Raw genomic sequence first — 14997 nt, 5'->3', positions numbered from 1 at the left:
TACACATTGTAGAATTTCTTCACTGCCGCCTCCTCCTTTTCTTTTTTGTCTCAACTCCCGTTGCTGCTTTTTCCTAGCTCACCTACCCTTCCTTCAGATTCCCTGCTTTCAGTCCATTTCCTACTCTGTACCATTCATTCTGCCTCCCTTCTTCTGAACACTTTATCACTAAGCTTCACTACAGGCCACTGTCAATTTACCCTCCCTCAGAAAAGCTGGACTTTAAGTAGCAATGTCCTTTCAGCAACTGAATATTTAGATCATTGTATCAAGTCAGCCAACCAGTATAGGAGGCATCACTGCTTCAAGCTATGCATTGTGTCTGTGATGTGTGTCTGTTTCAATTTGATTTATATTTATTATATATATGTCTGTTTCATTTTGAAGAAGTTTTCTCAAAAGATTCCTCTTGAGATTTTGTTAAATATGTGAAACGGACGCACATGCAATCTTTCAAAATTAATGTCTACCCTAATCTTAAGAGGAGTATCGGTGTGTGTTAGAAAAGTAAGACTGAAAGTGGCCCAGAGAAATAAAATTGAGGATTTCTCTTTGACTCACCGTCCACAACTGACTCTCAGGAAAAGGGATGTTAATATCCCTCTCAATACTCCTAAATGGGCTTGGGCTAATTTCCATAGTTATAATGATATTTTACTTCTTCTAAGGGATTGTTCTACCTCAACTGACCAAAGCAGAGGTTGTCTGTGCATTGCTGAAAGTGTATGGAGAATCTTAATATCGCTGAGAGGACCTTAGGGTCAGTTCATGTGTGAGGAAATGTGTTTGCGTGTGTTGTGTTTAGGTGGTAAGTGGATACCCAGCTAAAGTTGTATGCATTAAGGGAAGGTTAAATGTGAAAAGTTTTGAGTGAATGGGCATGCCTGTGCATGCAGAATGAAGCTGGGGGTGCAGGGATTTTCTGTACTTGTTCAGATAGCTATTGACAAGTGGGATTTTTAGGTCTTCTATTTGACTGCGCACACACTGCAAAAACTATGTGCTTGGAGGTGATGCCAGATGATATGCAAAGTATCTGCAGTATTTCAACTGTGGTGGATGCTCCACCCATGCAAACTGTCATCAGGTATTGTATGTCATCAAGGAAGGCACTTGCATGTTGAATTCCCATCCCAAGTTTTCCCCCAGACAGGAACTGACACTGGCCCTGGGTCAGAACCCAGCGACTTGCAGATACAGCTTTCTGTCTACCACCATATCCTTTTAGAAAGCCTATCCATACTGATGCAAGTCTTAGATTAAATGCAATCACCTCTTTAGAGATTGGCATCACCAAGGCTGCAGTATTACTATACCATATCCCTCAATCAATCAATGTTTATTATGGCAAACAGCCAGCATATATACCACATCCCTGCTATGGGGTTACTGGAAGCCATATGTGAATCTGAATAAAATAAGTGACACAATATGGGGTAAGTGGGGGGTCTAAAAGCGGAAGCTGCCCAGTAAACTGCAGGCATCTTTGGCTCAAAAGATCATGCAATGCGCCAAGAAGATGCTTTTGATTAATGTAAGGCACTTAGGCTTGAGAAAGTAATCAAACCAACCGGATCCTAGATGCAAACATTGAGATGGAGAGGATCAGAGAAGGTCAGGGAAGGGTGGGTGTTTTAATACCGCAAGTTGAGTTCCAACCAGCAAACGGAGAAATGCAGAAGGCAGTGATTTCATTTTTGGTGATGGGAGAGGGATCAGGGCAGGGAAGTTCAGAAATATTCATTAGCATGGACACACAGACCAGTTCATGGATGGACAGATGGATTTTTCATAGTGCATTTTGATTGGATGACATTTTCAGAGGGTGTTGCGCCAAAATAGAACAATATAAAGAGACAGCATGGAAAGAAGACAAAAGACAAAGTCATTATATATCATACATAGCCCTGGGGAAGGAGACCCCTAGCCCACCCTTCTCCCACACTCACCCCTTTCACCTGTCTTTCTGGAATTTAGGGAATCCATGACTTTAGCATTCTGATCTTCCTAACCAAAATATCTACACGTTTGGCTTTACCTACAGGCTTCCAGCATAAACAAAACTTTTGTTGACCCACCCATATTATTCTGGGAGGTAAGTGAGAGAGGGAAACTGAGGCACATATTGGAACAGGGACTTCCATGAGTCAGTGCTATTAATGACAGTTACTTACCAACACAGTTCTTCAAAACCCATCTGTGAGGTCACTTCTTTGAGTCTGAGCACTATGTGTCCTTAGACTACCACCTTCTAAAATGTGAAACTTGTTGGAGTGACCTAATTTCCCCATCTTTCAGCGTGGTAAGTACTCAAAGAAATGCTATATGAACAAAGTTGCATAATACGAAGTTGCAGTGTTCAAAGAGTTTGGGCATTCAAAGCAAAGCCGGGTACAATTACAATTGTAATTCAAGCTACTTGTAGGTAACTTTCACTTGCTCTTAGAGCAGCCATACAAATGGCCATCCAAGCATACTGGAAATGTGTGGAAGCCTAACTACTTGGAAAAGATCACCCATATACGAATAAGTGGCAGAACAAATGTACACCACAGCTGTAGTAAAAAAGACAACCTAGCAACCACAGGGTTGAAATACCTACTGTGTTCTAAGCAGAATGTATGGGTTCATTTTAAATCTTCTTTGGGTGGTGGGAATTTAGATTGGGAATCCCACTTCCCATACAGGCCTTTCCCATATGGGACTGCTAATCTAATTATTAAAAAAAAAAAAAACAGAAGCCTAAACCATGGAAGATCCTGATCATGAATCTCCTACATCAGGTCTAGTTTGGCCCCAAGATAAAAGACTGAAAAAAGGCATAATAACCCAAAATGGTATTGGTGGTTGTACAACTTGCACTAAAGAAAGAGATCCATTCAGAATGTGGAGCACAATGAGTTCATACCTATTTATACTGGAAGTTTTGCATTGTCTCTGGAAGGTCTCAGATTTTATCTCCTAACTGAAGTTCTGCCCTTGGATGGTGGTGGGAGATTTCCTGCACCTCTAGATGTCTTTTTATTGTGCATTTATGATTTGTACTCATGATTATGCTGGGGCAGCTACTCTGCTTTTGATACTGTTCACGCTTACAAAAAATTTGGGGCAGACGTATTGCTTCGTTTCCAGTCTATCCATGTCCTGTAGTGTCTTGCCAAAATCCTGTAACTTTTTATACCACAGCTGTTCAGGGGGTAGGGTGTTGGTCCCATTTTTGTTGTGTTATAGTGCAAGAGTGCCCCTCCAGAAAACACTGGGAAAGAATCGTAGAATAACTTAAAAAAACAGAAGATGTGCGGCTGGTACAATATAAATCCACCACTAATGCACTATTAATGCATCAATGACATGTTGCAGAACACATATGCAACCCCCCCACCCACAGACTATTGGAGGGTAGGAACCGAGGCTGCGATGGAACCAAGTGGTTAGGGTCCTGAGCAGCAACACTCCACATTGCAACATTTTGTTTTGACAAGACACTTTGAAGGCCAGCACTAGCTTTTGCAATCCTCATTTGAAGTGTTCTCAGTACATAGCTAAACTGTTCAGTGTTTCCTGTGTAATGCCATTCCTTTGTCAAAGTAAATTTAAATAACCCTTTAGGTCAAACAGAAATGAATCACTATGCCATATTGAGAAATCTAGAAGAATGGGTGCTCTTTAAACACCCTCATCACCTGTGAGGAAATGTGCATAAGCAATATATATGCTCCCTTGGTACACATACAGTGCACACACATGGGCATTTTGGAATAGTGTGCCATGCATGCATATTCTCTGGGAAAGACCTTTCCTGATAATTTTAGTAGTTCACATGTTTCTTGTTGTAGCCAAAGGCCATGACAGAATAATTTTAGTAAGAGTTTGCTGTGCTGTGTACTTCCCAAGACCAAGTATAAAGAAAATTATCACCATCAAAGCGTTCTGGACAAAATTGACAGAAGGATTTTGCAGTTACTGTAGGCAATTGGAAACAAGTCTCTCCATGCCTGGTTGTGCCATAAATACTTATGGAAGCTTTTCCAAGGTTAATGCCTCAGTTTCCCTGGTCTATTCCTGCTGGAAGCACATTTGCCTTTGAATGGGTGGGTTGTTCTGCCAATTCCCTGAATTTGTCATGCCTCTGTATCATTTCAGGATGTTCATTCAGATATCTTCCCCTGCTCCACATCTCACTGTGGGCTAAGCTACTTATGACATGGGAGATCTGTGATCAAATCTCCCTAAGCTCTTTTACTTTTCTTCAAAGCTACTTAAAGGGACTCTTATTTTGACTAGGGAAACAGCATAAGGAAGCAATATTGGAGGAGAGAAATTCTCTCCATGCTGTTTCCTTGAGTGAAATTACCTCTCAGCTGGTTTTACCCCAGCTGAGGCAAAAATACAAGTACAAATATGGGCAATGTACTTTTCCCAGTAGCTTAGAGGGAGAGACCTTTGTTTGAATGGGGAAACTTCACGGTGGTAGGAAGGACTCACATGGAATTGATCCTTCAGTATGGCAGCACTGAGAGCCAGTGTAGTGAAGTGATTGGAGCAGCCTTTCTCAACCTTGGGTTCCCAGGTGTTCTTGGGCTACAACTTCCATCATTCCTAGCCAGCATGGTCAGGGGTCAGGGATGGTGGGAGTTGTAATTTAAGAACATCTGGGAACCCAAGGTTGAGAAAGGCTGGGTCCGTGTTGGACCAGGACCTGGGAGAACAGGGTTCAAATCTCCACTCGTCCATGAATTTCACTGGGTGACCCTGGGTCAGTTGCTGCCTCTTAACCTAGTCTACCTCACGGGATTGTTGAAGGGCATTAAATGAGGAAGGGAAAAATCATGTCTGCCAATTTGAGCTCCTTGGAGAAAAAGGTGGGATAGAAATGCAACAAATAAACAACTTTCTGCCCATGAACATTAGGCAGGCACCTTTGTTGTATTTTTTTACTCTGCCTGCTAATAGCCTGTAATTTTAACATGCAGCTTTCACATGTAATTTTATTAAGGATTTTTAAATGGTTGGTTTTATCTATATTTTGATTAAAAAAGTCAACTTGTTTGCTTTTATTGGCATTTTAAAATGATTTTTTTTTTTGTAAGCTGCTTAGTGATTTTCTGCCAAGTGAATAATACATACATTTTGATAACTACATAAAGGTAAAATAGGAATCCCCTCATCTCAAATTAGAAACCCTCCCCACTCTCAGATGCAGCTTTGAAGAAAAAAGAGAGAAGATATTGGGAGATCTGGTCATGGGGCTTCCAAGTCATGCACAGTTTAGCCCCAAGGCATGCCTAGTATGTCCCTCTCCCAGCCACCTGTTACATTCTGAAGGCTGGATAAGGGTGAGAGGAAAAAATGAGGGAATGCTGATTGCAAGCCCCTTCTGCAGCTTGAACTCTTTTATAGAGGGATGTGCATGAGAAAAACTAATTCAGAGGATTTCTGCAGGGAGTTGGGCACCCCAGCTGCTGCCATGCCAAGCACAGCCTGCCAGCCCTTACACAATCTTCTTTGGAAGTCATGAGGACAAGCTCTGTTGTGTGATGGCATCTATTTGGATTAAGATTCACTCTCGTTGTTGCCTCTATAAAAAACTTCTGTAAAGTGGCTTTAGATTTGACCATGTATATCCCATTTGGGGCCACTCCACACATTACAGCAAAAGGAGGTACACGTTAAAGATTTACGGTGTACCTACTTTTAGTCTGATAAAATGCGTTTTACTTTCGACTGCAGTTACACTGAGGAAATCCAATATTTTGCAGATGATCATGGTTACCCTCTCCTTCCCCTGACACATATGTCTATGATATACACACAGGTGTAGACATGACCTAACATGCTATGGAATAGAAGTGAGTATATCAGTATTTCTAAATGTTTTAAAGGGGAGGTACACATTTCTGAGTTAAAATGGGAAGTACACTGACTCATACACCCCCCATATGTTGAATTTTATTATGTGTAAGAGTAAAAACTGCCTGCCTGCCTTCCTGCCTTCCTGCCTTGGAACCCGCCCTGTTGTGTTCTCTGAGAGTCACTGTTTTGGCCAAGCTTCCTGACTGGAAGGAGAACAGCTTCCCAGAACAGTGACAAGTGCAGAGATGTAACATGCAGCTTCCACCAAGGACATGTGTTTCTGCTGCATCTCTGCACTGAGGAGTGCTTGAATAATCCAATCACACCAGATGGAGAGATGTGGTAGAATTATAGATTCTTAACAGAAGCTGCTTGGAAAGAAGCAACACTGTTTGACAGTGGAATGGTCACCTTCAGGAGGTTGTGGACTCTCTCTCCCTGTAGGTTTTTAAGCAGAGGTTGGATGGCCATCTATCATGGATGCTCTAGCTGAGATTTCTGTATTGCAGGGGGTTGGACTAGATAACTCTTGGGATCCCTTCCAAATCTATGATTCTATGAACACCTGAGTAATGAAGGATGGAGGGCTGAAGTGGGTAGCCTCCTCTGTTGTGGGCAGGAACTTTGGGCTCACAGTAAGAAACTGAATCATTTCATTTCTGGAAGCATATCAGTGATACTCTTTTGGCACACTAGAATGCTCTGGCCCACTGGTTTGGAAATGATTGTAGTAGTTACTAATTCTTTTAATTTGTGCATCCACACTGTAAAGTGCAAAGTGGCCCTTCGTACTCTATCTAATTTGAGAAATTCCCAATAAATACCAGTGTCAAGGCCTTAGAAGAAGCCTACACCTTTTGCTGAGCAACAGCAAGGATTGTCACAAATATACATATTTTACTGAAGAGTTACTGAAAATGTGGGAGCGGCTGTTATGCACTTTTGAGAATCTGTTCTTGAAGAAGAAAGGGAACACTGCACTATGTTCATTGGCAGCCAATAAATAATGTTTACTTAGGCCTTGTATTGCCATTCTCTGGATTCTCCAGCTCCTATCCTAGTTAAGGATGCAGTTCAATGGGATGAAAACCTCATGTTTCAGTTCTTGCTTCCCACTCCCTGCAGAATGCCTCCCACCCCCAGAATGCCATCCCCACCATCATTTTGAACTTACCCCAAACTCTGTCACTAAGATGTCTGTGATGCTACCCAGAACTGTGACAAAATCAAAGATATTCCAGGCATCACGGAAATAATTCTATAAAGAAAGAACAAAACAAAGGACGAAAAGGAACAGCCACACAGCAGCAAACAGGTGACAACATTCAATCACGACGGAAGCAACAGCAACGAGAACAGAGAAATATTCACCTTTTCTATTCCCCCACCCTCCTGCCCCAGTCAGGTCCTGATTACCTTTTGGGTGCATTCCAGATCTTGTGATGGGGATTGCAAAACTAAACTAGCTAGGGGGCTTTTCTTTATGCATTTTGCCTCCTGAAATGGGGATAAAGTGGCAGGTCTTGTCGCCTTATGTCAGTGAAAACAGCTGAGCTCAAATTTTCAGAGGCCCATGGGATTTGTTTCCACTGGTCAGAAACAGACCTCAGTGAGTGAGAGTAGGATGAGAGCGAAGGCTTGTTTTCTTTCAATATGCTCCCTGTGAATGCTTAAGGCAATGCAACTGCCCAGTGAGACCAAGGGCTGTGACACTCTCAAGCAAGGAGCAAGCAGTTGTACATCTTTCCCCTTCCTCAATTATTTGCATGGACAATCACAAGAACATCTATAAAAGTAAATACAACACACACAAGCCTAATAATAAGACTACACCTGGGGACTATTCCATTTTTCAGCTCGGCATCTCTAAGGAGAGAATGCCAGTTGTCTCCAAAGCCTAACTAAGTAATGGCAGAGCTATTACTAAGCAAATTAATTCAGCTCATCAGTCACAGTGAATATCAAATAGTGTGGTTCAGGGTCAGGAATGAGTAAGTTCTTGAAAGAGTCCTTGCCAGCAATTTGGTCTAAATTGTTTTAATATTGTATTTTTATATTGTTGTAACTTGCCCTGGGACCTTGTGGTGAAGGGTGGGTAAATCTAAAATTGAATTAAATTAAAATTAAGATTATTATTTTTGGAGGGTCACTTTAAAATGAGTAGAGAAGTTGGGAATGGCAGCTATCCATGGACCCTAAGCCCAGCACCTCAAAATGTTCTGCTACCTATTGCTATCTGCTACCATTCCATTGCTATAGACACTGGTCATTTAAACTCTTGTGTTTCCTCTGAGTTTAGGAACCAGGGATGCAGGCAGAGATATTGCATGGCTTAGCAGATTGTATTTGGCCCAAGTGTTGTCAGGTGCTGGCTTCTATGCTAGAAGAAAGCCTTCAGTGATCAGATTTCCTAAAGCTGCTATTGTCACAATATTGCTTGTAACAATAAAACTTATTCACATGAACCTACTGTATGGTGTTTCTGTTTCCCTTTTAAGTGCGCTTAGAGACCAACTTAGTTTCTGCTCTCAAGTTTGGCTGCTGAACATTAAAGTTTTCAAATGAGAGGTGAGATGTTTAGTTGGACCCCTTGTAATGGAACATTCATGTTGCAGAAGAAGCTAACAACTAACTGACCTTTGTATAGATTTATTGCTTTCTCACTCTCCTAGGAGGCCCCCTCTTTCTTTCTCTGACTACAACATTCAAGCCTGGACACTGCCCAAAAATACTCTTCTCTAAATCATGGGCGTAGCAAAAGTCAGAGTTTAACTAGAGTTGAATGTGAAGAATAAATAGCTTCCTGTACAGGAAGCCAAGAGTCCTAGCATGAGCAGCCCTGTTGCAAGAGAAGCTAAAGTCTAAATTTGATGGGTTTTTTCAGACTCCTTTGTAAATGAGTCAGTTTATATCCATGGCCTCCAGCAGAAGTATTGTTTGTTTCTGGAGGAGTGAGATGTTGTTACTTCCCATGCTTCCATAAGCAGTGTGATCTCTGAGGGCCCTGTGAGCTCTGTTAAGTCATGTAGAGGGACAGATGGGCAGGGTATAAATAATATTACTATCAAATAAATTAAAATTTTCTTTAAAAACAACAACTAACCAAAGTGCAATATACGCCTTCCTGTTTCATGAAAAAGGGGGTCATATTCCTCCCACTCTGTAGTGGAGGCCTTCATGATTATTTCTCATGAAGTTTAGCAAGAGTGACACTTACCAACAATCCAAAGGCGATGATTTTCAGAATGCACTCCAGTGAGAACAGGGAAGTGAAGACAATGTTGAACATCCTTAGTAGATAATCATATACAGGTGTGGCATTGTAGAACTATTGAGGGGGTGGGATAGAGAGAGAAATAGAAAGAGAGAAAGCACAGTCATGAAGATGGATGTAGGGTTAGGATAGGGAAACTGGGGGAGCTGAAACAATGCTGCACTAGGCCAGGGTAAAAGTGAGACCCTCCCCAGTTAATACTATAAAAATCCAGATTAGTTGCTACTTCAGTGTCACAGCTATTCAACAGGGGTAATAACAGACCAATGAGATCAGCTCAATAGGAGCACAAATGACTCTGAATAACAATGGGTTTGGACAATGTCCACTACGATGGTACTCAGACCTCTGTAGCTCAGCTAGCTATACAGTATGCATCATACCCCCATGTTAGTCAGGGCAAACCCCACATGAAGCACACCCCATGACTCCGCCTACTTACTTTCATCATTAAGACAATGGTGTTTAGGGCAATCATGGCCATAACGGTGTACTCAAAGGGTGGTGAAACCACAAACTGCCACATACGGTACTGAAAGCTCTGCTTGTTCTGAGGCATGTGCCGGGTGAGTGGCTTGGCGCTGATGGCAAAGTCAATGCAGGCTCGCTGTGAAGAGAGAATAGAAGAGTAGCAGTGAAGAAGGTGAAGAATCTTTTTCAAGAGAAGATGCCAAGGAGAAAAAACAAGCTTGGATTCATAGGAAATGTACGTAGATCAGGGACAGAGCACATGCTTTGCATGCAAAAGGTCCCAGGCCCAATCCTTGGTTTCTCCAGGCAGGGCTAGGAAAGATTCTTGCCTGAAACCCTGGAATGCAGCTGCAAATCAGCATGAATAGTACTGAGCTACAAGGATCAATAGTCTGCCTTGGCATAAGGCAGATTCCTATGGTGCTATATTCTTTCCTTCTGACTGGATCACTTTAGAGTCTGCTTTGACCAAAATGTTTGCTCTTCCCTCTAGTCCTTCCTTGTACTGACTCAAGACATTTAATGTGGCCTTACTTTAGCACCAGTAGCAAAATGCCTGCTGTACATGACATTAATTTTGAAGGCAAGGTTGTGCTCATCGGTATCTTAAGATGCCAGAAAACATAATGTTGCAAGGTTGAAACATCTATATGTCAAGGAAGATGCAAATACCCAATAAGTGCTTCTAAACCCAAGTCTCACCTAGGAAGCAGATGAATGTCTGCTTTCCTACATGAAGTTGGACTAAGACATGAGTCTATGTACTCATGCCTTCAAAAAGCAATGTGGTAAATGGCCCTAAGGTTATTTCACTAAAATAAATGAAGCACAACTACCGTAATTATCACCTATGAAGTCTTCCGTCTGGCTGTCACCAACTTGGTCCTTCCCATGCTGGCTGGGGCTGATGGGAGTTGCAATCCAAAACATCTAGAGTGGGCCAGGCTGGTGAAGGCTGCTTTAGTCCCATCCCAGCAGCATGACTTGGAAATCCTAACCTCAATGAGCTAAATACTATTCAGTTCACCCAACCAGTTCAGTGAGGTCTGCTTTCTACAGGATCCTCAGAGGAATAATGATCATGCCTTACTTTAAAAATAAAAGAATCCCTCCCAATTTCATTGGGGCTCTACCGTTGCATGGTGGAGCATCCGTCATAGGTTTCTGGGTTTTTTGGGGGTGGGGTATGTGGAATATTATGCTCAGTCATGGAAAATTGTGACTGAATCAGGCTGAAGATAGGCGCTCCTACTTTCAGAAGACATCAATATTGCCCCCAGGACAGCTGCTTGAGGTGGGCTATTACTATTTGTAGAAGAAGGAAACAGAAAAAGGATTGTGCACCACAAAACTAGGAGCAGAATCTTGTTCATGTTGCAAGGAGTGGAGGAAAAAACCAAATGATATCAAATGAACCTTAAACTATCACAAATTCCAGTTTCCTCCAACCTTATAGATGGCAGAAGTAGAGGATACATCAATAAAACTCTAAAGACTTCTAGTACATGGTGCATTGTCCCTTATGTGTATTTTTGTATGTGTGTGGTGGCGTTGCTTTTAAATCTCTGTGTTGGGTATTTTTAAAAGGATTTTGATGTTATTGTTAACTTCTTAGAATTTCTCAAGAGGAGGAGATGGATAAAGTTCAAAATGGGAATGAGCTTCTTGAGTATTCTATAACCAATCTGTTTTTGAAATCTGTTGACTTTTTGTCATTTAAGTTTCACTGCTACTAAACACAGATTCAGTTATCCACTGCCCCCACCCCACCCCCTTTTAACAAATCAAAGTTTTGAAACTATCATAAAGGAATGGAATAGAAACTTCAGGAAGCTGGCTGGGTTTACCAGTACCAGTCCTTTTTTTTTTTTTTTTGCCAAAGCACTTTGCCTAGTCCTACCTCATTCTTCTCCAGGCTGTACTCTTCCATCATCTTGTCCCCTTGCTCCTGGAAGGTGATAATGATTAAGGCCACAAAAATGTTGACAAAAAAAAAAGGGAAGACCACAAAATAGACCACATAGAAGATGGACATCTCCATGCGATAACCAGGACTGGGACCTTGATTCTCATATGTAGCATCCACTGAGTGCTTGAGGACACTGCAGAAAAAACAAGGAGAGATGGGGAAAGTGAATGAGATGTGGTGGGAAGAATTGAAGAGCCCTGTGAATGATCCATCAGGCTCGCTGATCCATCTAAAATAGTAGTAAAGCCCTATGATTTCTGAGATAGGTTCCCAATACTCAAAATTTAAGAAGATTTGAGATAGTCTGCTCCATGAAGGTTTTTCTGACATGGACTTATTTAAAATCCCAAATCAGCTGTAATCACACCAAAGTGTCTGTAAAGTCTTTTGTAGCTTTTGAGATTCTCATCATACAGTGAGATGAATCTTACTAAGCTCAAGGTCTCAGATGGCAGCTGGCAAAATTCATAGCAAATGGGAAAGAGATGGATGGGAAGGCAGCACTTACCTCTTCCTCTTGGGTGCATAGAGGAAGAGGAAGATGCAGTCATTTGTTCTGGTTCTCTTTCCCATGTGGTTGTCAATGCAAGCACTGGTACTTTTGAAATGGAGACACCTTCTAACAATTCTGTTTTTTTAATTAACAAAAATTATATTTACAAATCTGTAAGTCAACAAAACAAAACGTTAGACTTTCCAGAACCAGAGATTAGTCTGAAACATAAAACATTACATTCCAAACATTCTTCTGCAATTTCAAAACCATTTGTCTGTGCATGTATCTCTCAGAAATTCATGAACTCCATTTTGTTTGAAAATAGCTGGTATATGTATGCTTTGGGCTCTCTCATCTTAACATACTGTATTACCCCTACCATCCATCACAGCAGTTCCCCAGATTGTTTTTAAAAAACAATTTTTATTAAATATTTTCTTAGTTTACAAAAGTACATTCATTGTCTCTTTTTTCAGGTTCTGTATTCTACAGATCAGTTACATTTGTTGTGAGACATTAGTGTTATATGCAGTAAGTTCCCCAGTTTGTTAATAGCCAGAATTTAATCTTGGGGATTGCTGAATCTTTCCATTTTAAAGAAAGACCTGTCTTTGATGTAACTAATACATTGCCCACATTTTGTTCTTTGTAACAATTCTTCTAGGGCACTAGAAGCAACCCCTGCTATTTGCACAATGCTGGATATAGGTTATTTTAAACTCTAGACGTTATCTTATGGAGGGGCAAGGCTTTTAGATGGTAACGTGTATTATTTCTCTGATTTTAAAATGTGGTTTAAAATATCTGGGGGCCCTTCTACTCATTCTTCTGAATTGAGCCCTGGACATCTGCCTCTAAATCTCGTACCAATGGCACTGCTATATTAATGTGGGGTGTGGGCACTGGAGGTCTACGTTAAGCTGATCACAGTTATAGGTCACAAGAGAAATTGTTTCTCTGGCAAAGGGGTTATGTATAGGGCATTTTACAGTGAATTTGATGCAACCTATGTTTTTAAGTTTTTCATGTTATCTACACATCATCATCCCAATGGCAGCCCCTCCCATTTAATTTGCATTTCCCAGTCTATTGATAATGTAGTAATGGAGGTAGGAAATCTGGCATAAAATAGCATGTAACCCACTGAAGTGCATTGTGTGGCTGGTTTGTTGTTGTTTTAACATGGGTAAAGCTATTTTTCACAGTGCTATTTATTTCCACATCCCCTCTTCCCATTTGCTTGCTGTCTGAGCACAACCTAGCTATTTTATTTCAACAGTCCAAAGGAAAGGGAGCATGCCTAACTTCACCAGTTGTTGCTGGAGGCATGTCCACTTTAGTTTAATTTTCTAAAACAGCTGTTTTGTGTACAACTGCTCTTGCACTATTCCACAGACAAAACATTTTTTAAAATAAAAATGGGACATATGCACAGGTAAACAAATACCTATGTGCATGCCCACAATGGACCTTGGGTTTCCAGAAGGTAAAGTTCATGAATCACAAGCCCCAATCTTAATTACATTTTGCCTCATTTTACATTCCTGTGCTTTCAGTGGCTTTTCAGCAGCAGAAATAAAGAAACATTTCATACAAATCCTTCTTCCCAGGATGGTGTTTTTATATGGCAAGGGCAAACTATGGCTGATAAGCCTGGACTTCTATGTGACAAAAGTGTCTTAGTGATGAAGCTAATCCAAAAAGGCTAGACTAGTTATGTCTAGGGACCATTCTAGTTTCCAGCATCGGCCAAACAGATACCCAGCAGCCTAGCATAGTAACCAACACTCATTTTCCTGAATCACTTACTCTGGCCAGCCTTCTCCTGTAGATACAGTGAAAAGAGTAAGAAGCGCCCACAACACGTTGTCATAATGGAACTCATATTTCTTCCATTCTCGTTTCTCAGCCTTCACGTCATCCTTCTCATAGACTAAGTACTCTCCCCTGATGGAGATCAAGAGAAACATTCAGGGACATGCTACAACAATGAAGTGGGCAATTTGGCAAGGATATGTCATGGTGCAAATGGTTGCTTTGCCAGTGATTGGAGCTTCAGTCTCTGTGTGAATATAAAGGAGTGTCTGAACCTTTTATTCATGTTATCACACAAAAGTTAATCCAGATAGTTAATGATCACACTTTAGCTGGTATAACAGCCTCATTTCAGGGTGCTTAAGTGGAGCTGATTCACTTAGCTCCAACACAATAGCTCTTAATAGGTCTGATCTGTATAAACCACAGTTACTTCATTAACTTGACTGACACTGATGTACACCAGTTTAAGATTTGGCTGTGTTATTAGTAAGATAATAACTGAGCTCTGCTGTGATTACACTATGGATCTGGGTTATTTGTATTATTATTCTTGATTATATTTACTTAATGGTGAGATATAAAATCAGCATAACAAACAATACTAACAAGTACACAGCAAAATATAAACCAGGAACTACAGCATTAGAATTCATTTGCCTGCACTGATGTAGCAGGGAACGCAACATGAGAAATGCAACCTGCAAGCTCCAATCTAATTTGGGTTTTGAGTCTATAACTCTAGAGAAGAGACATAAAAGTTCTTAGAAAATGTTAGAATGGGAATGGTGCCAGGCCCAGGAAGCAGAAGGGTGGCAAAATGGATGGAAGCAACATACATACCTGCAATCTTTTGCAAACTCCTTGGACTCATCAGTGCAGTAGAAGAACTTGCCTTTAAAGAGCTGGACAGCCACCACAGCAAAGATGAACATGAAGAGCATATACACAATGAGAATATTGAGGACATTTTTGAGTGAGTTCACCACACAGTCAAAGACGGCCTAGAAAGAACACAGGGTTCTGGTAAGGGTTTGCTAGATAACTTATTAGAATGTATATCCAGCCAACCGAAGTGGCTTAAAGAAAACTCCAAATCAGCTTGCAAAAAAATGGACA

At 41.1% G+C, this 14997-nt stretch overlaps 1 protein-coding gene across 14 annotated transcripts in view; it reads right to left on the bottom strand.

Moving 5' to 3' along the window:
* CACNA1A (calcium voltage-gated channel subunit alpha1 A) overlaps window positions 1–14997 on the bottom strand; it is a 256547-nt gene that overhangs the window by 55667 nt on the left and 185883 nt on the right. For 13 of the 14 annotated variants that reach the window (XM_082214686.1, XM_082214683.1, XM_082214682.1 and 10 more), the window contains 6 exons: window positions 14722–14882; window positions 13873–14010; window positions 11499–11700; window positions 9570–9734; window positions 9071–9181; window positions 7028–7111 (listed from right to left, as the gene is read on the bottom strand). In XM_082214686.1, coding sequence (XP_082070812.1) covers window positions 7028–7111; window positions 9071–9181; window positions 9570–9734; window positions 11499–11700; window positions 13873–14010; window positions 14722–14882 — 861 coding nt within the window. The remainder of the gene's footprint in view (window positions 1–7027; window positions 7112–9070; window positions 9182–9569; window positions 9735–11498; window positions 11701–13872; window positions 14011–14721; window positions 14883–14997) is intronic. The other variant, XM_082214687.1, reaches the window with a different exon arrangement.

Source organism: Podarcis vaucheri (assembly GCF_965113315.1).
Source record: "Podarcis vaucheri genome assembly, chromosome: 2".
Lineage (NCBI taxonomy): Eukaryota > Metazoa > Chordata > Lepidosauria > Squamata > Lacertidae > Podarcis > Podarcis vaucheri.
Note: the sequence above shows the minus strand (reverse complement) of the source record. Positions and strands in the feature narration are given on the sequence as shown.